Here is a 21,151-nt window from a genome sequence, read left to right on the forward strand (position 1 = left end):
AAAGAGGTCCCAAGAGCACGCTCATGTGCAACGTTTCAGTTCGTTTCAAGTTTCTTGGTGATCATTCCTAATCATCATCCATCGGCTTGTCTGTCAGTTCGACACCGCGGTGGGCCAATGCCTCTTCCTCGGCGCGCTCTGCAATGTCAACGGGGCTGTCAACAAAATCAGCTCCAGGTGCGGCTGCAGCACCTGACGATGTGGTGCCTACGCTACTAACACTCTCGCGCTTGGCGATCAAACTTTGACGCGACAGACTGCTTGCGGTGCCCTTGCGAGCAACACGTCCCATCGATCGATTCAGAGAGTTGCGCTTCTCAACCTCGACAGATTGACGGTTGTTGCTGATACCCGAGCTCGGCTCAGGGCCGATGAAATCGGCATCGCTGCCAGCTTCGTCGCCTTGTTGCTGTTCTTGAGCGTGAGCAAGATAGTCAGGAGCCTCGATCTGGGCACCAGGGGTCATAATGACAGAGTTGGTAGTATCACTGCGTTGACGAGTGATGGGAGCTGCAGCGTCGGCAGAATCGGAAGAAGATGGCAAAGAGTCGGTCCTACCATTACCCTTAGGCGGCGACTGCAGCAAAACAGGAGCGCGGACTGGAGAGCCAGGCACCTCCAGACTGCCACGGTTCATATGACGATCGGCAGTGGGAGTGCTTGATGCAGAAGGAGTAACAGGGAACCTTGTCTCTGGGCCTGAGCTGCGCTCTCTTTTGTGCATAGATCCAAGAGGACCGCCAAAGGTGGACTTGAAAGGACTGGATGCGCGACCACGAGTTTCGGCGGCTGCGATGATGGCTCGTTGACGCTCCTCCATGTGCTCACGGCGTCTGCTCTCGTCGGTACTAATAGCACGAGGTCTCGATGCGCCAGAATTGGTGTGGGTCAATGAGGATTGGCGCTTAAGCTCTCCAAAGATGGTGTCCTTGTGTGCAAAAAGATCGCGTACAAGTCTGTAGTTGAACTTCTCGTTGAGTGATAGGGTGTTTCCTTGCTTGGGACGAAGGATGCAGGGTGCAAGTGCAGTAGAGAGGGCTGTGATATATGCTTCGTCGGCCGAAGTCAGCTCGATCAAACGTGTGAAATGTGTCGTGATGGCATCCAGAGTCGCAATGTTAGCAAGTCTAAGCTGACCGAGCGTACTCTGGATGACAGACATGCGTGCACTTTCCGAGGTGTTTGGTGCTGTGCTTGTGTAGATTGTCTTGATGATTTCGTAGACATGCGCAGAGACCAGAGAGTCGGGAAGTTCAAGCAGATAGAGCTTCAGAACGGATGCAACGATCGGAATCTCGTAGCGGTCCAGGGTATCCTGAGAAACTGTGTCTTTTCCGGTATTGAGAATGGTGCGCAGATGGTGAGTAGCAGCCAAGGGGACGTCTACGAGCCAGATGCTGCGACGGGCCTCATCGCCTTCAAGCTCAGGGTAGTGGTTATCGAGAAAAGTCAGCAATGTGGTAACGATCAGAGGAACGCGCTTTCTGTCAGCACGAGCGCGAGCTTCGATATCAATGCCAAAAGTCTGCTCATCAACATTGTTGTAGTAGTTCTCGTAAATGGTGACCTTGGGCACGAACGGACCAGTCCTGTAGTTCTCCAAGAGATAGCGCAGATCTCCCAGCGGCTGAACAGTTTCCTGGAAAAGCATCATGTTGTCGACAGTGCTTTGCAAGCTAGGAATGACATTGCTGATCGCTCCAGAGAAGTCCAGGATGACGCTCTTGATAGCCTTCAGACGGTCGAGCTCACAACGCTCCATGAACTTGAGATGATCGACCATGGCCTCCTCGAGATTGCAACGAAGAGCATCGAGTTTCCTCACAGCACCCTTGTAGCGTTCATCGGCCTCGCGGGCTTCTCTGCGCAACTTGGCTGCAGGAGTTTCGCCCGGATGAGAATTGTTCAATGGGTTCCATCCGGAGAAGAGTTCTCCAACGGCGCCAACAGCACCGGCAGGCGAATCTGGGATCGAGCTGACCGAGGACACAGTGGCAGATCTATTCAAGCCTCGTCTTTCGGGAAGGCCGGTGAGCTGGAAGACCTTAGGACGCCACTGGTAGTTCATGCGACTGCTGTTGGCGAAAGTGCTTCCAACATTTCCGACAAGTCTCAGGAACCCGTGGCCGACCATATCCTGGCCGATGCGTTCGGCGTAACTGACACTGGTGCCACCCATGTGCTTCTGGATGTAGTCGGTGATGTCGGCTCCGGTCGAGACATTGTGGTATGTGCCGAGGATAGGGACCTTTGTCTCGCCCAGCTTGATGGTCTCGAGCATGTGGTTGAGAATCTTCTTGACTTGTTCGGGAGTGTATGTTTGGTCACCAATATCGATAGGTTCCTCGTCATCCTCCTCTTCAGGTTCAACAAGCTTGACGACAGGAATTTGCGAGACAGGCTTAGGACTTTGGGCAGCCTCGCTCTGGGGGTCCTGGAAGGCCAGCTTCTCTTCTTCGTCCAGATCTTCGACACGGCGGCACTTGTTGTAGTACTGACTGCGGTAGGTACGGACATAGTCGGCCTGTCGGTCGTGGGCTTTGATACGGGCTTGTAGGTCGTCCTGTGAGTTTTGGACTCGTGCGGCGTGGGCATCGCACCAACGGGCGAAGGGGCTGACGACAAGCTCGCGGATGTTGGATGCTATCTTGCGGTGGTTCTTGGCCGCCTCACTCATCTCGGAGCGCATGCCCTCAAAGGCCTGATTTCTTGTTAGTCGTCTTGGTCTGCATGTATTCTAGAAGCGACTCTGGTGACGCACCTTCTTGACACTGGCACCGTCATCTTTCTGGAATCCACCCTCGACCCTCATAGTAGCAGCATCGATGTCGGCCAGACGTTGACCATATAGATCCTCGGCTTCAGCTCGCATGCGCGCAATAGTCAGGACCTGCTGGTTCTCCTGCACGCCCTGCTGGAGCTTGCCAAAGAGGACTCCCAATCCTGCCGACAAGTTAGCACGAGCCGACAAACGGATATATTGAACACACCTCCGGCATAACTCTGATCGGATGACCAAAAGGAACTTGCGAAACTCGTCATGGTGGACGTTTGTCGACCACAGCTCTAGTCGACCGAGGCGAAACAGATAGAGGTGTCGCGGTTGGTATAAATCAAGGGCCTTCCCCGGAAACGGTCTTGTTGACAACGATGACACCAAATGTGCAGTGTCTAACTTAGCGATTCAGACCAGCGAGACGAAGCAAAGGACGGGTGAAGATCTTGCTCGAAGGAAGCAACCAGGCCACCGGGCAAGTTTATTGTGATGACGAGTAAGAGATTGAGCTCGGTCGAGGCTCGAGCGACGGATTGGAAAGGCTCCCTAAGTTGAAACATCGTATTCTACCCTTGGCGCAAAGAGACCCTGATCGTGCCTCCTTCATCCAACGTGCCTGCAGCTACAAGCCATTTGTATCCCTTCACAACCCTAATCCACCAAGCCCTTTGCACTCTGTCCTCTGCACTGCCTTCTGTTGCCATACAACTCCTCTCCGCTTCCACTTCAAGGTTGAGGGCACGAGCCAACGCTGGTCGTATGCGAGAAACCACGCATTGGCCGCGTACCTCAGCTTCTCTCCCGCCTCGCCGCTGAGGAGGAACAGTACCAAGCTTCACGAACAAGCATGTTCGACATTCTGATATGTTATAGCAAATCCATGTTTAGTAGGTCTTTTAGCTAAAGTATCTTGACCCTAATAGTCTGATTTCATTGGTGATCCGGAAGTCCTTCTCCTCTTGCGCCCATGTGGCCCTGAAGCTGATAAAGAGTGCCTGTACCATCTGGTATGTGAGGCGCCCCGTTGCTGCTTGCTCCGCGCGTACTCCCAGCCTGTTGTTTCTGACCATTCGCCATCAATACCAGCAAATTCGAACCCGATGCAGAAAATCACTGAGAAAAAAAAACACCCGAGACTTGCGCCGCCGTCGACCTGAATCCTCCCGCGTGCCGACGGTCCAGATATGCGTAAATTCACTGAAGCAAAGAGAAAAATGAAAAGACTCCCCGATATACTCCCATGATTCGTAGCTTGCGTGTAAAGAGCTTGTCCTTCGTGGTGGATCTAATGTTTGTGCTCTTATCGTCTATCTGGGTGATGTACCCATAGCTGTGCCCGGCGAGGAGGATGTTCTTGCCATAGGCCTAATCGTAGTTGTCGGAGTAGGCTCTCTCGACACGATCTGTTGTGTGAGTTTGCGGCGAAGACCATCGAGTCTGCCAGCAGTACCTTCGATCACTACACATGAAGAGTCAGTATGGTTAAGGGTAGAGCGGAGCTGCAGAACTTACGCTTGAGAACGGTTTCGCGATCTTCAGTGTCGATGCCATTGATAGTGACACCAGCTCTGGCCTTGTACGCGCTGTGCTTGGAGAGTAAAGGCTCATCATCATTCTCAAGAACCGCTTCCAAGAGCATGATTGATGTGATGTAGCTAAGCTCACAGCCCTTGAACTCTTTTCCCATCAGCTCGTTGATGGCCGCACCACGGCTCATCTCAACAGCGCGGTCGAACATCAACTTCTCGGCTGTAACGCCGCTGGTGAGTTGAATATGATCAACAGCAGCACTCATGTTGTTGCCGCTTCCCGAAGTCTGTGACTGGGCGTGGTTGTTGGGGTGTCCTGGGTGGCTAAGTGGTAGCTGCTTCTGGGCTTCCATCAACAGGCGTCCAACCAATTCAGACTTCTCGAGACTCTCATTGAAGCGAGTGCGAGCCCATTGAACAACACTGTTCATCTGCTTGCTCATTTCAATAGAGCTTTGCTTGGCGTCACTGAGTCTTGACGGAAGCGATCCGGGTGGAGTGTCGAGCCTGCGTTGGCGATCCCACCAGTGCTTTACGAGATTAATGGTCTTTACCAAGATGGCCAAGGCCTTGACGTAAAGGACAAATGCCTCCTCTGCCAACGCCACGATAGCGGTTTGAGTAAGATCATCGTTGGGGTCCTCGCCAGTGTTGGGAGGCTGCTCCAGCGCGCCGATCTGCTGAATCATGGGTCTGTCTTGTGCTGAAGGTGTCGCGGGAAGCAACTGTCTGTACTTGACTTCGGCAAAGCCGTATACGACGTCACTGCGAGTTGCGCCCTCCTTCACGATTGACAGCAGTCGACTATCCTCGTCGCTGTTGCTTGGCGAGTGTCTTCCGTCGCCCATTGTCAGTTGGGGAGGCGGTGCTGAAGATGCAGGGAACCCAGCATATCCTTGAGGTGGGGATATACCTTGGGCCTGTCCAGTCCATACGGTTCGTAGACGATTGTTGGCTGCATTCAAAGCCTTTGAGAGATAGTCTGTAGGTGTTGGACCCTGACCACGTAGGTCGAACGAGGGACGCCGACTGGGAACGGTGCCTATCTGTCTGCCGGACACTGCCTTCAGTGCATTCGACACAATATTGGCGCCAGGCACTCCCGGAGCCGTGGTACGACGAGTCATACCACTTGTGTTGTTCTCGGGCTGTCTGTTGCGATCCGCGAGCTCATCGGCGAAAGCGTTGACTTCGACAGCTTTCTTTTCAACCATAACATACTCTTTCTCGAATGTCAAGTCGTGGGCTGTGTTTGGGTCGCGCGACTGTCGAGACATCTTGTCGTGCATAGGTGATGTTTGAGGAGCCGAAGAACTGGGAGACGGAATGTGACGTGGGTTGCTAACTCTGCCGTGGTTCAGAGGAGCTGCGTGCTGTAGCTCTTGGCGCGAAGGAGCAGTCGCAGTCGGAATCAGAGGCGGTCTCTTCTGCTCGATCTGGCCAGCATAGCGCTTTGTGTCAACTGATGTTGACGAAGGGATAGCTGCTTCAGTCTGACGACGGTTGATAGGCATCTCGGGTCTCTTGGTAGGTTCAACGCTCGGCGAAGCAGCTGCAGCTGTGGGCTTTCTGGTCATGGCGGAGAAGGGGTCGCGAAGAGCTCGACCGGCACCAGCTGTGTCGATTTCTTGCTCAGGGCTGTTTATGGATTGCTGCTGCAGACGGAGACTCAACGCAGACATGGCTATGTCAGATTCAGACGCATCAGCAACACGAGGTTTGTCCTCGTCAACAAGACCTGGAATTTCGCCGACGATTGTGGAACTCCCAAAGAAACGGTCGAAGCTGACACGCTGAGTAGGCTGCCTCTTCAGCAGCGATTTGATCGTGTCCTTGAACTCGCGCGAGACAACCAGACCAGCTGGAAACTGGATCACGTCCTGTGCTTGATCAATCTTACGAAGCAACTCAACATGGTTGGTCGCCTTGAAAGGAGGTCTTCCAGCAACCATCTCATAGGCCACGGTGCCGACTGACCACAAGTCTGCCTTTGCATCATACTTCTGATAAGCCAGAATTTCCGGAGCCATATACAAAGGAGAGCCACAAAGAGTCTCAGCCAGCGAAGTACTAGCAAGGTGACGAGCGAACCCAAAGTCAGCGAGCTTCAGCATGGGCAAAGAAGCCACACCGACGGCAGGGATGAGCGAGTTCTCGCTTGCTGCCAAAGGCACGTCCTCTGGTCTTTGTTGCTGCATGTAAGTTGGTGGCGGGTTAAGCAACAAGTTCTGCGGCTTGATGTCGCGGTGGATCAAGTTGTATTTGCGCAGATACTGGAGAGCGCTGGCAATCTGCTTGAGGAAGTGGCGAGCCAGGACTTCGTGCAAGCCACCGTTGGTCGCGTTGGGATATCTGTCAAAGATATCGCGCGTCTCAGGCAAACCGGCAATGCGGGCTCTACCCTTCATGAACGCAGCAAGATCCGACATCTGGCAGTACTCCATAACCAGATGGATGTGCTGGGGGGTATCGACGCATTCGAACAAGGCGACGATGTGGGGATGCTGGAGCTTTCTCAGGATGTTGATCTCCGAGTTGAGATTCTCTCTCAACTTTCCAGTCAGCTTTCCTGTGACGACCGACTTGATGGCAGCATATGATTTGCGCTTCTGGAGTTTGAGTTAGCACCAAGAACTGTGCGAAAAGACAAGATCTGGGTTGTTTACCCTGTGAGATGCGAGATAGACAGTGGCGAAACTGCCCTTGCCAATCTCGTTCTTGCGGATAAAGTCGCCTACAGCAACCTCGACGACTGGGGCCTCACGACGGCTGTGGCCCGCAGAGGTGCGGTGTGATGCCATGTTGAAGTAGCTCGGCAGGGCAGCGTTTGAGGGACTGAATGACCTTGAGCAAGGTGGCTAGCGATGCATCTGTGTGATCCGAGGTGGATGGCGCGAGTGACGGTTGCAGGAAGAGAAGTGGTGTTCGACGGAGGGGCAAAATGTAGAGACTCGGGCTGTTCGACGAGCTGTTCGACGAGAATACGGGGTTCGCGGGGGGCTCGGCGACGGTTCGACGAGGGGTGTACGTCGACAACAATCGAGTAAGGGTACGAAGTGATAACAGAAGCGAACCAGGCAGAAGCGACGACGAGGGTATGCTGGGTCAGATGGCAGTCGAGTCAGTCGGTAGAGAAGCCTGGCTTCGACAGTGCTGGATTGTGACTCCGCGAGACAGGATACACGTTATAGACAAGGACTGGGCACGCAAGAAAGAATGTAAGAGGCAGCAAGCGGCGAGGCGATGGGTATAATAGAGTATGTTCACAAGACGGTCGTGTTGTAGGGAAAGTAGGAGCTTGTCCAACTCGCAAATGCACTTTGAAGCCCGCCATTAGAGCGCGCGCCGATCGTTGCGGCGACCCGCTCTTTTGGCACAAGATCACGTCTTTTGGTCACGACCGCAACCACCCTGAGGCACCGATGACTCCTCTTTCTTCTGCTCTTTTTACTTTGCCATTTGTTGTCATCCATCCCCTCCAGTCTGATGAACAACTGAGTCGCCGCTATCGACGGTTTACGCGCCAGTACACTGATGCTGTCACCAACAGAGTGTATCGGAGCTTGGAGGAGATAAGCCTGCCCAAAGATAAGCATGTGCCCATCCAGGTGCTCCGGAAACTCTAGCCTCGACCTGCTCATAGCTGCTGTTGCACTTGGACCGCATGAGTGGGTGGGCTCTGCTTGTGACTTTGCGTCTGTCGTGGTTTCTGCTCATATCCGTCTTGCCTCTGGAATACTCATCTGTTCACCTGGGCAACAAGAACCATCTTCTCGCCTTGACGCTGGAAGATTCGTTTGTTGGAAGTCATGTGATTGAAGCCCTCTATTGGGCCATTGCAGTCTTGACGTCGCAGCTGCCCGCGTGTCTGAAACGGCTCGGTTTTGTGATCCTCTCACAAGATATGACCAGCGGAGTTTGCCAAGTGACAATGAACGCTGTCGTGTGACTACTTCAGTACAGAGAAGAGACGATAATAGAAGGAATATGTGATCCAAATATTGCAAGGCTTCATTATATGTTGCTATATAGTAAATTTCAATCTAAGAATTAGAAACAAATCAAAAATCGTGCATCGTGAATCAATGGAATCATGACAGAGATTGCCAGGGCGCAGGGCCATGACTGCCTTTTTCAAGGCTGTTCCTGTTGATAAAAGTCTGCTGTTTGTATCGAGGACTCCTTGAGATGCCTTGGTATTGGTATTGGTGTTGGATTTGGAGGAAGTCAATTTACGCCGAGGATAGCACCCTGGCTTGGCCGTCCTCATCCGACAACATTGGTCATCTTCGAGGTTTTCCACGTAAAGCCTCCCAGATTTCGAAAATCGGAGCAGAGATATAGCTGTCACCGGATAGACGTGTCGATGTCCTCTTTGTAGAGTTATAGCGAGACCTTGACTTTTTCGGGGTCTGACTTCGCTGTATGCCGTGGATTACCACGCGAGGTCGCTGCGTATCATCCATCGTTCTAAAGAGTGGGTACAAGTCGTGAAATAATACGGTCGTGATTGCATATCATTCATGGGTCTTCGTAATCAACACCATCGAACAGATCCAAGACAACTTGAAGCATCAGAGGACAGAGGTCTCCAGACTCATCTCCTTCGCCATCACCATAGTACTGCATATGGCGAACCTCATATTGGTCGTTCAAATGATATGAAGTACTGTCCTGGATGGCATGATGGAGGCTAGATCGTTCAGAGCAGAAACTCATGTCGTCGTTGATTGTGGCCTGGATAGTCCCAGGCGAACTTGAAGGCGATGTAATGTCGATAGATTGATGACGAGCCTTCTTGTTTGGCCTCAGTCTGGTTCGACGTCTGTTGTGTAGTTTGCCCATGTTCGAAGAGTGTTTGAGGTATGGTATGCGTGCAGAAGGAAAAAGGGAAACTAGAAGAGAAGGACTTTGAAAGGAGTGTTGGATCTACTCATGATTGCTACCTTAGCTTTATAATGTTTCTTAGTTGTTAAACAGTCATCCCCGAAGTCGCTGATCGCCACTCGCATAGAAGCCTAAAGAATTTTAGGCCGCGAAGAACCGTGTGAAACCACTTTGCTCGAGTCGCGAGATAGCACGCGAGGCAGTGACTCATTCGGAGTTCTGGAGTCTTCTCCAGATTCTGGGGGAGTTGCACAGACCATCCCAGAGCATTCTGGCGATTTCCTTGACAACCACGATACCGTGGGTGGTTTGTATGGTGCCTGCTGCCTGGTTGTGCTAATGCCGGAGTCATCGCGGTGTTATCAGTGGGCGGTAGTGATCGCAGTGTTTGTTATCCTCATTTAGGTGATGGAAAGAGGTGGGATAGTAACGCCATCACTGCTGCCTTCACGCTTGCGTTTGTTTGTCGTGCTGTAAAATCAGCTTAGGCTATCGAACTAGAAATCCAGAAGGCTGCAGAATGTTGAAGAGAAGTCGTAACTGTCACTCCAGAAGGTCTCTGTTGATGGAAAGAACACAACAAACTTGTCGCTTCTACCAGTCCCAAGACTTTTGACAATAACCCCCAGCATCTCCAAAGCAAAAAAAATTGAATTTATAAATTTATCTTACAACCATTCCAAAAACATGACTGCAAAACAACTTGCCTCGTCAGGGCTCTCGTTGCCGAACGATACATACATCTACTCTTTGGCTCGCACGACAACATTGTGTGCTGCCATCTCGTCTGATGATTCACTCCGCTATTTTGACCCTACCAACCTCTCGCTTGTGCATACGGTAGCCAAGGCACACCAGGGCATCACATGTCTAAAAGCCACCTCCGATGGCAAAGTATTGGTGACAGCGGGTAGAGATGGTACAGTCAGATGTTGGGACGAGAGGGCAAACTCTGCTGGAGTGCAGATGACTGATCGTAGGTTCTTTCTTTTTCTCATATCCTCGTCGCTGCCTAGATTCTTGTGATGGGCCCTGTTCTGATGATTGGTGTCTGTAGCTCGCGGAGCTGGTATCTCTGCGTTGGCGTGCCGTGACACGTTCATTGCTGCTGGCACTGAGAGCACCAAGGAAGGGCTGGGCGACGTCAGTGTGCTTTTGTGGTAGGTTGCCATATCTTGACGTGACAGGATTGTTTTGTTGAGAGCTTTCCAGGGACACAAGAAACACTTCCAAGCCATTGCAAGCATATACCGAGAGTCACACCGACACAGTCACTCAAGTCGCTTTTCACCCGACACAACAAAACACCTTGCTTTCTGGATCTACCGATGGCCTGGTATCGATCTTCGATACAACAATCTCGGATGAGGACGATGCCCTGGTTCAGGTGCTGAACCATTACGGAGCCGTGCACTGTGCTGGCTTCCTGAACGCCGAAGAAGTCTATGCTGTCAGCACGGATGAGCAGCTCTCAGTATACACATTGAGCAAGCCCACTGATGCTGAAGATGCCACTCTGCCAGTCACTGCATTTGGTGATGTCAGAGAACAGTTGAAGAGCAGCTACGTTATCGACGTTTTCCCAAACTCGCCTTCTGCTTATATTGCTACTGGAGACACAGCGTAAGTACCGCGATGTATGACGCCGAGGAAGAATCACTGACAAATATCCATTCAGTTCTTCTCGCCTTACTCTGGTACCACTGAATCCTAGCTGGTCTTTCGACATGGCTGGCACGATGGACTTCCCTGGAGCCCATGGAGATGAGATCGTCCGCGACTTCCTCATCGATAACCACGTATGTCACAGCACTGGATGTTGGCTCTTATCAAAGCTGACAGCATTTACAGAACCAGCGAGTCATTACTTGCGGAGAAGATGGTCAAGTCCGTCTATGGGCACAAGAAGCACAACCCTCATCTGCTTCGGCAGACGCAATGGACATTGACAAGAAAAAGAAGCGCAAAGACAAGAAGAAGAAGGAGAGATTTAACCCATACTAGGCAAGTCACACACACATCACAAACGATATTGGTCACGATAGCTTTTGTGATTCTGAATTGCAAAACTCTTGATTACTATACGAACCCTGTTCTCATAGCGCCTTCGGCCTCAATCTCAATCTGCATCTCTCTGTCCTCTTCAAGTTCAAATCTGTGTCTCTCAGTCCTCTTCTATCCCAAACCTGTGTCTCTCCGTCCTCCACTATTTTGGTTGCATTTTGTGCTTTTCACCTTTTTTCTCAACTTTTCTGGTTTTGTTTCCATCCCCCCTTTCTCACTGCTCAAAAGCATCACCAACCTACAGTGTTACCTGTCCCTCACCATCGCACCCAGCGTCTTCCTCTGTCCAGTTGTCACCGTTGCGCTCAGCGACACACTCGGCAATACATCCGAAGAAGTGCTTTCTATAAGCCCAGAAGAACCACATGGTCTTGGCACTACATTTGATTTGAACCCACGTGTTGTTGCAGTGGTGGTTGTCGTTGTCGTTGGCTTCGCCGAGTTGACCGTTGTAGGGGAAGTCATTTCTCTTGCTCAGAGAGACGGACGCGCTGGCGAGTTTGGGAGTGTCGAGAGTAGTGTTGTTGTCAGCGGTCTCGTTGTCAGATCTCTTGGTGATCACGGCATCACTTCTGTGATCTCTGAGGCACTGGTCAATACACTTCTCGTATGCCTTCTGACGGTGCCAGTGCCAGCTAGATTTGGCATTGCACCATGCGTTGGCCCAAGTGCCGACGTCGCAAGGACCTCTTTCATCTCCGGCTTCCGTGGTTGCAAGGTTGACTTCTGTGACATTCTGAGCGGTGATTGCCTCATCAACAGCTTCCGATCTCTTGGTGAGCAGAGCATCGCCTTCTTCTTCAGGTTGACCGTAGTTGTCACCATTGTGCTTGCGGACGCATTTCTGGATGCAGCGGTTGTAGTGCTTTTCCTTGTCGAAGACGTGGAAAGAGGCTTTGTAGCGGCACCGTCTCTGCACTGAATCGTTGTTGCAGTGGTGATTATCGTGATTGTCACCTTGGACTTCTCTTTCGACGATGGTAGAGTTGAGAAGAACAGAAGAAGAAGCATGAGGAGCCGAAGAAGAGACGGTCCTGAAGCTCGTCTGGAAGCCAGTAGACTTGACCTTGTCATCCCACTTTGTAGTGTTAGCTGCAACCTCGCTCGTAGTCTTAGTCTCAGGCTTGATGGAAGGAGAAGGTTGGTTAGTCGTAGCCAAGTTCGTCCACACCGTAACAGTAGCAGCAGCCTCCGTGATCGTAGAAGCAGCAGCAGCGGAAGTAGCAGTCTTGGAATCAGCCCCATTTCTGACCCACTCGTCGTACTCCTCCTGCGACATATCCAGATACCTGTCCTTGTAGTAGATGTAAAGGTTCAAGCCACTGCGCTTACGACAATCTTGGATACAAGCGACGTAGGTGAACTGGCGTTCACCGAAAGGGTTGTCCAAGAAGGAATCCCTGTGACACTTGACGTCTTCGCTGAAGTCCTCGCAAGTGAGCTCGAGTGGCGAGATGGAGCCGGGAACACAGTCGTCGTCATCGTCGGATTTCTTCTCGAGAGCTGGTCTCTTTGCGAGAAGGAGGGAAGAGTTGTCAGAAGGTTGAGGAGAGAAGATGGTGACAGTGGCACCTGTGGGCTTCATGCCATCGCTGCCAGGGGTACCAGCTGCAGCCAAGGCGGTGATGCCACAGACGGACAGCAAGATTGCTTGAGTCTTCATCGTGGATGAAGTTATTGTGCTGTGGTTGGTATTAGTATTGGTGTTGGTCAAGGGTGTCGAAAGGTGAGAACTAGGTATCAAAGTCGATTGTTCAATACTCAGAACCTTTCCAGCCGAATTTGGTGAGAAGAAAACTGTATTGAAGCAGAGATTTGACATCCTTATATACCATTCTCAGCAACTACGAGTCACAGCAATGACTCGAAGAAAATTTCTTTCGTGAGTCGCATACCACGCCTTTGCCACGATATTGAGTTAATTAGCGCTTGTAGCCATTGGCGTGGAAGAACCTCTTTCATTCGGCTCTTCGTTATTTGCGGGAGTTTATATCTCCATCGTCGTATCCCCGTCATTCATGTAGCCGTGGTAATACATAGTAGTATAGACATTATGACATGAATCCAAAGAGAGCCCGAGAGTGAGTAGCTGTTGTGGGGCCTTCAATGGATACTGCTTCGTTCTTTCAAGTCGTTGTGCATTGTTATAGATGCTTTGTTGCTCTCGAGTCCGTGTGGAGACTGTTAAGCATGTCAGTGTGCAGTGTCTATTGAATCTCTGTCAGATCTGCGGCAACAACCCTAATACATTCCTGTTTTGAGTTTCATGATAGCAGCAGTTGAAAGGACGGCAAAGATTCACTGGTCTGCGTTGACCTCATACCAGCTTTGTTGTCGTATCTGGCGTTCGAACTATGCCTGTAAGCTGTTACTCGCTCAAACGCCGCATACCTCCAGAATTCGCCAAACATATGAATTGAAGGTGAGATTTTCTCAAGCACCGGAACAATCCGGAAGATAGCAATACAAAACATCCCGAAATAGCGGTGAAGTGGTTGCATTGGAGCTGTGTGTTATGTCCTGAGATGTACAGAAGAAGGACCAAGGGCGTGCAGTAAGAAACCTCCAACAACAGAAAAGAAAACTCCCTCCCCTCATGAACTCCAGCCAATGCGTGGCGTCGTTTGCGCCATGAGACCGAATGCATGCGTGTACCTTCCGCTTCCAATTTCGCCTTATTGTAGGCAATCCCTTCTTACGTTGACAAATGTGCCAGCTCCACCGTCCGAACTCAGCATGTCTACCAGAACTTCTGCTTGAGCAACAACCTTTTCGAGGGCAGCGGAAGATGGTTTGCCGAGTGACACTAAACTTGATCAGCAAAATCGTGACAACAAAGAGAAGAAAGCGAGACTTACCCAGTATCGCGCTGTTGACCTCTTCAGCAATCTCCACTCGGCCTTTGCCTTCCATGAGCCCACCTACGATAGACTCTCGGGCATCTTGGTAGGCAATCAGTGCAAAGGTGTCGTCTAGCGCCTTTCTGACAGCAGGACGGGGGTCGTCGCTGAACTCGGCCTTCAATTCTTGACCAAACTCGAGTGCGTCCACAAGCAACTGTTCACTATCCGTAGCCGACGACACCAGTTGCACACCATCAGGCGCGGTGTCCATTGTGTCATGTTTTCCATCAGCACCGTTTGCGCCATCACCAAAGCGTAGCCCAGGATTAAACGGTGACGGGACAGGCATTGGTGGGATGATTGGCGCACGCGATTCCCGGTGTAATTGATCATCGAGCTCCATCTGATGGTCAAACGTCGTACCGTTAGAAGGATGAGGTAGCTTGCCAGCTGCTTTTGGTGCAAGTGGTGGCGGATCCTGGGTCGAGAGGTCGTTTACCCGACAAATCATCTCGATAAACTTGCGACAGCGAAGCTTGAAGTAGACATCCCTGTTCTCTTCCCGTTCCAGAACATGTGGGTAGTAGGTGTTTATGAAGTTTAATGCCTTGTCGATTTCTCCTTCGAGGATGGCCGAACGTATGCCTCGGAACTTGTCAGCATAACGGGACTCAAAACAAGGGAGACAAGTCAGACGTACTCTGTCGCTTGGTGGCGTGGAGATCCTGAGAAGGGTCGAATAACTCTACGCCGTCGGAGTCCATGTGTAGAGGCTTCCGCTCGTCCCTGACTTCCCTATTGAAGGCCCGAGCGGTTTCAACGTAGCCATCATGAGCGAGATATTGCGCGACAAGCTCCTGTACCAACATTGTTTCGTCACGAGCACTCTCCAATGTGTCCGCCGAAGTCTTGTTGATGTCTGCCTTTACCCTATTCCTTTGTTTCTGGACTTGGTTAGCAAAGTCGTGACCGAGATGAGGCAGGATACTTGCCTCCATCATAGAGTCGATATCGAAAACGAACGGAGCACTGCCAAAATTTACTCGAAGATGTTCGTTGTTCTTCTTCATGCCCACTGACGGGTACAGCTTGTCACCTCGCACGTTATGAAACGCTTCGCCTGGAGTACTATGTCAGCAGAAGTCCAGGAGCCACGGCCAGACTACGCACCTAGAAAAACACCATTCTTTGTGAAGAAGGCACTCCCTGTCTCGAAGTTGACACCACAGCCTACAACATCCCAGGCGGCAAACTTGGGACCGTATGGTTTTCCGCTGGCAGTGCAAGAGAAACTGAAGCCGTCGTCACCGTGGTAGGCCCATGATTCAGGCTCCCATCCTGGTAAGCGATTGAGGCTGGCCTTTGGGCCAGAAAAGCCGATACCGATCAGCCTGCAAGATAGGCAGTCAGTATGCTGTGTGCCGAAGCGGTAGAGAGAACGTACCCTTCTTTCCCTCGGGATAGGACGGTGACTTCGAAATAGTATATGCCAACCTCTTTCGGCATGGGGTGGTCACTGCGTATGGCAGCAGCCTCGTCGCTGGTCTTTGTAGAACCAGTGAATTTGACCTCGGTAGCGCCTGCTAACAGCTCGAGCCCAGGCCATTTGTCTATGTCACTCCAACAGGTGGGCAGCTTCTTCGGGGCGTTGGTCCGAAGCGGATTACGAGCGATATAGTCCTGAATGAGGTCCTTTCTTGATCTGTGTATGGTAGCACTGCCGATGTTTGCAGAGAGGTCCTGGGAGGAGGAAGCGGACTGAGGATGTCGTCGCAGTTGATCGAATTCGGCAAGTTCGACGGTGTGTTGTGTTTCGAGTCTCTCGACATGACGCGAATTGCGAAGATATGAAGGGCGGATAAACAGTGGGGGCGATGGCGGGGAGTCTTGGTCGGGCATCTTGGTAGAGAGATAAGGTCTGGCGGACCACGAGTCTGGGGATTTGGTCGAGGTCATGTTGGAACGTGTCGGAGGATCGTCTTCGGGGTGCAGGAGGTGCGAGAGGGCGCCGAAGCGGGCGGGTGAGGATTGGGAGGTCGCGCCAGCAGCGACCGAAGCGTACGACGACGAGCTAAGAGATTGGTTCAGGCGACGATAAGATTGTGGGTGCGAGTAAGGATCAGTCATAATGGTGTGGGAGGGACTATGGGGGTTGTCGAGGTCGAGACACGCCGGGAGGGCGTCTTGTCGAGGTGGCAGCTGTCGAGGTGATCAAGGTAGAAAGATGGAGCCAGCAATCATGACGCTCCAGCTGGCATCCTGTCGGCCGCTGGGTTTTCGCTGCTGGATACACAACAGGTCACAGAGATATCTACAAAGCCTGATACAGCTCTTTTCCCCGTGCGTTCCCGCGAAGTCGGCAAATGGGAAGATGAGAAGATTGATAATAATCGTCCTTGTTGCTGGATACACGAAGCAGCTTGTCCATGCAACCGCGCTGCCGATGACGCTCCTTCTGTTGCCAAGACGAGTAGTCAGAGCTCCTGATCACAATCACATGCCGCCAATCGTCAATCGATTACTTGCATCGAGTACAATAACATTGCTCTGTGTATCAAAAGGGTATCCATAGCTACCGTATCATCAAAGCTCCTGTCCTTGACCAAAGTCTCCGTAGCCCCATCGCCAATCTGTCCCCCGAGAACTCCAATCGGCCTACACGCGGCCAAACCATCACGCTATCCTCTGACCATCATTGCGCCATACCGAAGTTTTTCCCAGAATAACAAACGAGATGCATTGCTCAAATGCTAGTGACCTGCTATCAAGATGCTTGGGGTACACATCACTGTACTGGGGTATTAAAACTCTTGTTTTGTAAGAAGAAGAAACTGCACTGCGTCAGTGACCGTGTAGCAACGCTGCGAGTTTGTCTAGACTTACAGGTTTGTTCATGCAGCTTGTTCATGCTTCGACAGGCATTGCTGGCGCAGGCGAGCTCTCCAAAGCAGTTTCTGCCTTGGCTGCTCCACCGCTGATGCTTCTATCGCTCGGAAGTGCACTGCTCGCCAGCCTGGCGTTGTCTGCTTGACTGTCGGACGAGTTCTCGCTCTTGACGTCGCCGCTGAAAGACGAGTTGTCCTTGAGCGGTGCCGCCCATGATCCTACCGTCCATGCAACACCAGATATGCTCTTGAGTTGAATGCCCTTGCGCTCCCATCTACGGCATGGCTTGCCTGATCTGTCCAGTGCGCGGAGGCCGGCGTTGATAGCACCTGTGTTGGCCTTTGGTCCTAGCTTGTGTGTAGCAATGGGAGCTACGCCGCCGAATGGACCCTTCTTTGTGCCCTCGGCAGTTCTGTCAATGGTTCCGTCAGCCCTGCACATAAGTGTCAGTATAAAAAGGGAATGACGAGGTGTGTGAGTGTGCAGGTTACGTACAGACGAGGCTTCTTCTTGGGGCCAGGCTTTCCTCTAGGCTTTGCATTCGGACCTGCCTCGGCCTGAGCAGCAGTTCTCTTTGTTCCAGGCTTGGGACCAGGAACACCCTTCTTCTTGCCGTTGACTGCCGGAGGAGGAGCTAGCGAGTTGTTGTCTGTGGCAGCAGCATCGGCACCAGGAGCAGGAGTGCCATTCGTCTCGGACGGGTCAGGTGCTGGAGCGTTGATGAGGGGAGTTGAAGCTGGTGCAGGAGAAGCGGTGGGTGATGGCTCAGAGGCGTCTTCGGATAGCGGGCTGAACTTCTTGAGAAGATGGGGAGCTAATCGAAGGATGACGGTCTTGTTGGGCTTGACAGACGATTTAGCTGATGATTTTTGCGACGGTGTGGTTGCCATTGTGGTCGATGGGGGTGATGGACTATGGACGACGACTTGGATTGCGCCCGTGGTCGGTCGTGTGGGTGGCTTTGTCTCGTTGGATTTGTGTGGTGGACCAGTGGCAGGGCTTTAGGGAATGTGGGAGCTTCTGGTTTATCGGCGGCGGTATATCAAGAAATGGAAGGGTGGTGATGGTTGTGTGATGGATTTGTATGGATGCGTGGGAAAGGGATATAGAGTGGCAGGCACTTTGACTCTGTTGTGCGCTGAGCGAGCATTTTGCCGGCCGTGTGTGAGGCGTTGGCCTTCGCCATTTTCTTGGTCCAAGAGTGAAGGTCGCGCTCACTATTGTGAGGAAACGACAGCCGTACCCTTCTGGACCACCTCTCCAGCCAATCACAGCCCGCTGCCCGACTGCCCAATCCGTAACTCCTTCCTCAGCTGCTATCCCAGAGTTTCGATATTCTAGATTCCATCACAAAGCGTGTCCATATCTATCACAGTTTCTGTCAGAGTGCAATCCTTTGCTCTACATGGCCACTTGTACACTTGGGCTCCTTGGTTCCATCGCGCTGCACCCGCGCGTCTTTGTTCTAACTTCTGACGCAAGCGAACTTTCTCCGTACGCCTACGCGAATCGCCCACCCTTTGATAGCTTCCTCCAATTTGACATCCGCGCTTCCGAGCATCAAAGGGGCGTCTGTCCTCAATCCACCTCGATTCTCGTCATACAGGCTTCCGAACACGATCAGACTATTTGCTTGTCCCAAACAAGTCTCGCCGGATGCGGATGCGACTTGTCACACATCGCTCTCTGCAGGCGCCAAGCCAGGTAGCTATACTGCTCGGGTCGCTACGGGCGATATTGGGAATGCACACCTCCAACAGCCTCCCCGTTAATTATCCCGTCAGCAACGCAAATTCCTTCTGTCAGCTGTCCACTTTTCGCCATGGCATGATCCACCTCTCCAACCCACTTTACGCGATTCCACGCGACGCTGCCCAGGAATGTCGACCATCTCTTTTCTTCACGTCCTGACTCGTATGGTATACTGCATTTCTGCGTGACCATGTCTGTTCCCCTTGGTCCCAGCTAAGCAAAACCCATTCTTCGACAGCCTCCTGCCTCTAGGCTATTGTCTCAGCGTGATGAATATATACCTTTCGCCACGGCCACCATGAGGTAGGTCGACAGACAAATCCAAGTCATTCGCTATCATGTTCTCGTTAAGCATTTCCCGCGTGTTCGTTTCACTCATATACCTCGTCTGCACTGTACAGTCCTTACACATACATCGCCGTCATAAGAATGGTATCATTCAGCGCGATGCCACGACCGTCTCGTTGCAGAGCGAGCCTAGCTCAACACCAGAGACGGAAGCTGCTGAATTGCTGGAGACTGTCACTTCTATTCAAGAAGGCTTGTCTGATCTGCCCCAAGATGTTTTTGAGTTCCTCCAAGCGATTGACGATCGCTTGCATGCACAAGAGGCATTGTTAGCGAGTCTGCTTGCTGTATTTGCAACTGCATCCGGAACGGCATCGCCATCAAACACACTGGAGATCGCCAATGCGACGACGACTGGCATGCTTGTTCCTTCTAGTACGAGCATCGAGATCTCCAGCTCTGCGACCGTTGAGACTTCCTCTTCTCAGACTACAGCAACTGCATGCCGTCGTGGTGGAGCAGGACCACTCGTTCCCTGCTCTTCCTCGCCTGACCAAGCCTCTCGAAGCTTGACCGCCACCTCTTCAATCTCGAGACCTCGAGTCACTCGAAGTCTGACCAGAACAACATATGTGCCGCTGCCGGTCACTACTTTCGCTCAACCCGTACCGTACTCAAACACCACAGTATCCGATCTGCCAGCTGAACAAACACCATCCACGTCTTCCATACCTGTGATGCCTGTCCCCTCAATTTACATACCTCCAGACACCGACAACTCGAGTACCATTGCCACCGTGACCACGGCAAGCTCACAAGCCATAGCACCCTACAGCTCTATTCCATCACCAACAAGGGCAAGCTCACAAGCCATAGCACCCTACAGCTCTATTCCATCACCAACAAGCACCAACTATGTTTTCAAGACCAGTCGTCAGAACAATGTTGCTGTCTACTACGGTCAGACACCCGACACAAAGACCGGCGACCTCTTGCAACTCTGCCAAAACTCCAACGTCGACGTCGTAGTTCTCGCCTTCGTGACCTCCTTCTTCGCGAACGGAGGTATGCCAAGTGCCAGTTTCGGTCCTGGATGCAAAGGCAGCACAACAGCTCAACAACTTCACGCTCCCGGGTTGCAGGATTGCACAGACCTCGCACCTGAGATTGTAAGTTGCCAACAACTGGGCAAACCTGTGTTGGTATCTCTAGGTGGCTATTACAGCAATGTGACCTTCGCCTCGGACACTGAAGCTATCCAACTAGCTCAGAATCTATGGGACCTGTTCGGCGCAGGAGACGGTCTGGACGCCTCATTACGTCCCTTTGGATCTATCGTAGTCGATGGCTTCGACCTCGACAACGAATCCAAAGATCCCACCTCCTACACCACTTTCGCACAAACCCTACGCACACTCTTCGCCTCCGACAAGAAAAAGAAATACTACCTCTCCGCCGCACCCCAGTGTCCTCGCCCTGACGCCTCCATCCCTGTGTCAGCAATGGCACTCTGCGACTTCGTCTTTGTGCAATTTTACAACAACCCTTCTTGCGAGCTTTCCTCTGCTGGCTTTGCTGATTCGTTTGCTGGGTGGAGCGATGAGTTGTTTGCTGCCAATAACAATACAAAGCTATATATCGGCGTGGGAGCTTCAGAGGCAGCGGGGAGTGGGTATGTGGATGGTGCTGGCTTGAGACATCAGATTAGTCTTGCGAGACAGCTGTATACGAAGAACTTGGGAGGAGTGATGTTGTGGGATGGAGTTGAAGGGTTGGGGAATGTGGACGAGTATGGGAATGATTATTTGGTTTATGCCAAGGGGAGTCTGGAGTAGGTGAGATGCTGATGGAGCGGGAAGGTGGGTTTGACGATGATGAGTTGATGGCTATTTTGTCCGAGTATTATGATTTTACGAGTACGAGATATGTTTCTTTGCAATCATGAACTCTTCTTCCAGTGGATGCGAGGCAGTGGGCGCGTAATGATACAAGATGATATATTGGCTTTTTCGGTTTGTCTATTTTGGCAAAAGCTATAAACATCGTTGTCGTGACTGCAGAGCAGCACTACAGGACAGGTCAAAGCAAAGCCTTTGAGTCTTTGCTTGCGTCCATACATTGGTCTG

At 51.8% G+C, this 21,151-nt stretch overlaps 8 protein-coding genes across 8 annotated transcripts; 2 read left to right on the top strand and 6 right to left on the bottom strand.

The window, feature by feature from the left end:
* Positions 1-67: 67 nt before the first annotated feature.
* M436DRAFT_39976 (uncharacterized protein) lies at positions 68-3,042 on the bottom strand (the record flags this gene model as incomplete). The annotated part of the gene is made up of 3 exons (XM_013574648.1): positions 68-2,701; positions 2,762-2,943; positions 2,991-3,042. 3 exons carry the CDS (start codon positions 3,040-3,042, stop codon positions 68-70), a joined length of 2,868 nt encoding a protein of 955 aa, XP_013430102.1.
* Positions 3,043-4,083: 1,041 nt separating this feature from the next.
* M436DRAFT_40642 (kinase-like protein) lies at positions 4,084-7,106 on the bottom strand (the record flags this gene model as incomplete). Its single annotated transcript, XM_013574760.1, has 4 exons — positions 4,084-4,235; positions 4,289-5,932; positions 5,969-6,914; positions 6,972-7,106. The coding sequence occupies 4 exons, from the start codon at positions 7,104-7,106 to the stop codon at positions 4,084-4,086; spliced, it is 2,877 nt and encodes a 958-aa protein (XP_013430214.1).
* Positions 7,107-8,826: 1,720 nt separating this feature from the next.
* On the bottom strand, positions 8,827-9,150 carry M436DRAFT_79334 (uncharacterized protein; the record flags this gene model as incomplete). The annotated part of the gene is made up of 1 exon (XM_013575040.1): positions 8,827-9,150. One exon carries the CDS (start codon positions 9,148-9,150, stop codon positions 8,827-8,829), a length of 324 nt encoding a protein of 107 aa, XP_013430494.1.
* Positions 9,151-9,879: 729 nt separating this feature from the next.
* On the top strand, positions 9,880-11,196 carry M436DRAFT_39803 (WD40 repeat-like protein; the record flags this gene model as incomplete). The annotated part of the gene is made up of 5 exons (XM_013574616.1): positions 9,880-10,168; positions 10,250-10,352; positions 10,405-10,815; positions 10,871-10,991; positions 11,050-11,196. 5 exons carry the CDS (start codon positions 9,880-9,882, stop codon positions 11,194-11,196), a joined length of 1,071 nt encoding a protein of 356 aa, XP_013430070.1.
* Positions 11,197-11,494: 298 nt separating this feature from the next.
* Positions 11,495-12,919, bottom strand: M436DRAFT_61355 (uncharacterized protein; the record flags this gene model as incomplete). Its single annotated transcript, XM_013574852.1, has 1 exon — positions 11,495-12,919. One exon carries the CDS (start codon positions 12,917-12,919, stop codon positions 11,495-11,497), a length of 1,425 nt encoding a protein of 474 aa, XP_013430306.1.
* Positions 12,920-13,931: 1,012 nt separating this feature from the next.
* Positions 13,932-15,998, bottom strand: M436DRAFT_40471 (SPRY-domain-containing protein; the record flags this gene model as incomplete). Its single annotated transcript, XM_013574726.1, has 6 exons — positions 13,932-14,062; positions 14,115-14,744; positions 14,800-15,048; positions 15,088-15,219; positions 15,270-15,490; positions 15,544-15,998. 6 exons carry the CDS (start codon positions 15,996-15,998, stop codon positions 13,932-13,934), a joined length of 1,818 nt encoding a protein of 605 aa, XP_013430180.1.
* Positions 15,999-17,003: 1,005 nt separating this feature from the next.
* M436DRAFT_61357 (uncharacterized protein) lies at positions 17,004-17,875 on the bottom strand (the record flags this gene model as incomplete). Its single annotated transcript, XM_013574853.1, has 2 exons — positions 17,004-17,418; positions 17,481-17,875. 2 exons carry the CDS (start codon positions 17,873-17,875, stop codon positions 17,004-17,006), a joined length of 810 nt encoding a protein of 269 aa, XP_013430307.1.
* Positions 17,876-19,978: 2,103 nt separating this feature from the next.
* Positions 19,979-20,809, top strand: M436DRAFT_17163 (glycoside hydrolase; the record flags this gene model as incomplete). The annotated part of the gene is made up of 1 exon (XM_013574488.1): positions 19,979-20,809. A coding segment is annotated over one exon (831 nt), but the record flags the coding sequence as incomplete, so codon positions are not given.
* Positions 20,810-21,151: the final 342 nt, after the last annotated feature.

The sequence above is a fragment of the Aureobasidium namibiae genome, assembly GCF_000721765.1.
Source record: "Aureobasidium namibiae CBS 147.97 unplaced genomic scaffold scaffold_3, whole genome shotgun sequence".
Classification (NCBI taxonomy): Eukaryota; Fungi; Ascomycota; class Dothideomycetes; order Dothideales; family Saccotheciaceae; genus Aureobasidium; species Aureobasidium namibiae.